Raw genomic sequence first — 3,105 nt, 5'->3', positions numbered from 1 at the left:
GTAGGGAAATGACTTTTTGGACCAATTATATATTAATAAAATTTTGAGTGGACACAATTAGTTGTAGACACTCAAACATCTCTTAAATTTTAAGAGAGAAAAAAAATCGAAAAAACAATGTAATATGTGAAAATTTGATGTGTTCATTGAAAAAGAAGATGAGTTTTTTTTTAATATAAAAAAATGTTAGAATGAGAATATAGTATTCCAATTCAAAATGGAGAATATCTTATAACACATGCAATTTTTAAAGAAAAAGCTCTAATCAGTTTTGTAAAAATGATTTTGTTAAAAAAAAGATCATGCCGACCAGCATATAACATAAGAAGTTCAGTATTTGTACATGAATGTGTGAAACATATCTCATTTTCAATGTAATTAAAGATAAAGAATCTATGAGTAATAGTGTTATATTTCTTTTAAAAAAAACAGTGGTATTTTATTTAACCGATTTTGATAATTTTACTCACATAACAAACTAAAAAAATATAATTTTTAGTTTTTTAAAATATAATCGAGAAAAACTTAACCGACTTTTTTAAAATATAAAAATTAATTTTTTAGTTTGATTTATTAATTTAAATAAAAGGAAAGTAATTATATTAAAAAATAATTTTTAAGTCGTAATTGAAAATGTATTTATCAAAATTAATTTTTTTAAATTATAGTCAATCTATTTATGTGAAAATGTAATACTAGTTCGTATAAATTACAATTAGTAGGTTGTAATTCGTCTATTTAAATTATATTGAACCCTTGATAATTAAAATTGAAATTGTCTAAATCATAATTAATCTATTTAAATAAAAATGTATAATTGGCTAGACCATTATTTAACTTAATGTATTTTATTGATTTTGGGAGAGAGAAAAAAAATAATTAAATAAGTTTTTTATCTATATAAATATATCATAGTTTGTTTTGAGTCTAAATGTTTATTTTTTCAAAAAAAAGTCCCTCGATAAATTTTAGCTCATTAATAATATTGATCTCTATTTTTAAGTCAATTAATGTATATTATTTAAATTTTATATATATATTTAGAACATTATAAATATATATTTTTTTATAAAAATTTAAATTTTTTTAAATAAAAATTAAATTAAATATGAATTTTAAGCGTTAAAGACTTAAAAAAATCATTTTTTTAATTTTTTTTTGTAAATTTGTATAAAATAAATTATTATATTGTTCTAAATATACATACAAAAATAACTCAACAATTTAAACCATATACATTAACTAATTTAAAAATAAAAATAAAAATTATTAATGAAAAATATTTAATTTTTTTTATAAAAAACTAACAATAAATACAATGTTTTTATAAAAACGAATCTTATTTAATGCTACAAAAACTAGTGAAACCTTCTCTACTAGGTAAATAAAATTGGTCCAAGTTGGACAGATACATCAATTATTCTAGAAACCAAGTTTACTCTGTTATTTTATTCATACCATTACATTACCGCAATAACAGACACATAAGAAGTGTGGTGTGGTAGTTGGACTTGGATTAAAACGATGGAAGGGATGATGCAGTTACCATACAAGACGACGGTGAAGCTGATGCTTGGTTCACTTGAGCGTAATTTGCTCCCTGATGCTCTCATAAGAACATTCACACGTTTGCTTTTGGCTACTCGTCTTCGCTCTGGTTACAAATCTTCCTCTCAACTTCAGCTCTCTCATCTTCTTCAATTTGTACACTGTACTTTTCCTTCTCTCTTTTTCCTATCCGTGCCGCTGTTTTCATAAAATCCAAACATACTCTTATTAATCTACATAATTAACTCTATTGCTTTATCATCCATGACTAATAATTACAATATTTAAAATAAAATATAAATTTCAACCGATAAATATCGATATTGTTAAACGATATCATGTAATATGTTCGAATCTGAAACTTTGTATTTGTGTATACGAGATTCTAATAGTATTTATAATGTCGTTTAGATATAAAAAAATAGAAATATTACCATTAAATAAGAAAATAAAATTATAGAAAATTACATTTTTTGTTCAATCTATAATTTTAGCATATCTATTTTATTAATGTTTACAATTTTAATTCTTTTATTTTTAATTTTAAGACATTTTATCCAATTTTCAATTTTGATGATATATCAATTAAATAAGATGTGTCACATGTGTCCTAACTATCTCATATTAAACTTATAATTTTATAATTACTTTAAATTTATTTTACTTTAATACTAATTTTTTTTCTTTTTTCATTTAGATTATTTAACTATATTTTTATTAGCCATTTACGATAATTTTTATTAAATTGCCTTGTTAATCTCACTCATTTTTAAACTTATATCATAAATTTTTTTTTATCTCATGCAATCTAAAAACCTATAACATTCATCAAATTTATCTTATGCAAACTCATAAACTATCAAATCCATAACTTAACAACTTATATTCATAACATTTCAAACTTAAAAAAATGAAAAATCTCTAAATCAATTCTTCTTCTTGTGAGTTATCATGTGAATCAACAATCTATTCTTTATTTAAAATAAAAAAACTCATCATCCTTTTTAATCCAAAAAAAAAAAAAAATCATCAAAACCTATAATCTTCTTTGAACTCAACCTCAAATCCAGAAAAAAAATCTCATGAAACTCAAACCTTTCAAATCTAAAACAGTCAAAAATAACATCAAATCAATGTATGGTATAAAATCAAACCACGACTAAAAAAAAATGTAAGTCAATGACACACATAACTTCAACATACACATAAAAACATAAATTTACCTAAAGTCAAATACCATTAAAATTTTGAAAAACTCAAATTCAAACACTTTGAATTCGTAAAATTGAAATAAAATCCTAACACAACCTTAAAATAGTATGAATTGATGAATTAAGTGACATATATAAGATTAGTGAAGAGCAATTAATCTTCTTGTTTAAAATCCATTGTGAATTAATAAAAAAAAATTGATTTTTTTTATTTTATGAGTTTGAAATTTTATGATTTGACTTTGAGGTGTAGATTTGAAATGTTATGTTTGAATGTGATAAATTTGATGAATTTTATAGGTTTTTAGATTGAAAAATATAGAAAATTTATATATATATATATATG

The 3,105-nt window shown here is 21.5% G+C and overlaps 1 protein-coding gene and 1 long non-coding RNA gene across 3 annotated transcripts in view; one reads left to right on the top strand and one right to left on the bottom strand.

Annotated features, from left to right (window-relative positions):
• Positions 1-1,377: 1,377 nt before the first annotated feature.
• The window catches only part of LOC140920297 (uncharacterized), a 3,827-nt gene continuing 2,099 nt past the window's right edge, over positions 1,378-3,105 (bottom strand). The window contains exon 2 of the long non-coding RNA XR_012163066.1: positions 1,378-1,746. This is a non-coding gene — a long non-coding RNA (uncharacterized lncRNA). The remainder of the gene's footprint in view (positions 1,747-3,105) is intronic.
• The window catches only part of LOC101507415 ((S)-coclaurine N-methyltransferase), a 5,571-nt gene continuing 3,989 nt past the window's right edge, over positions 1,524-3,105 (top strand). The window contains exon 1 of one of the 2 annotated variants that reach the window (XM_073368399.1): positions 1,524-1,657. In XM_073368399.1, the coding sequence (XP_073224500.1) occupies positions 1,525-1,657 (133 nt within the window). In that variant the 5' untranslated portion in view covers position 1,524. Of the gene's footprint in view, positions 1,712-3,105 lie in introns of both variants that reach the window. The other variant, XM_004501737.4, reaches the window with a different exon arrangement.

The sequence above is a fragment of the Cicer arietinum genome, chromosome 5 (assembly GCF_000331145.2).
Source record: "Cicer arietinum cultivar CDC Frontier isolate Library 1 chromosome 5, Cicar.CDCFrontier_v2.0, whole genome shotgun sequence".
NCBI lineage: Eukaryota > Viridiplantae > Streptophyta > Magnoliopsida > Fabales > Fabaceae > Cicer > Cicer arietinum.
Note: the sequence above shows the minus strand (reverse complement) of the source record. Positions and strands in the feature narration are given on the sequence as shown.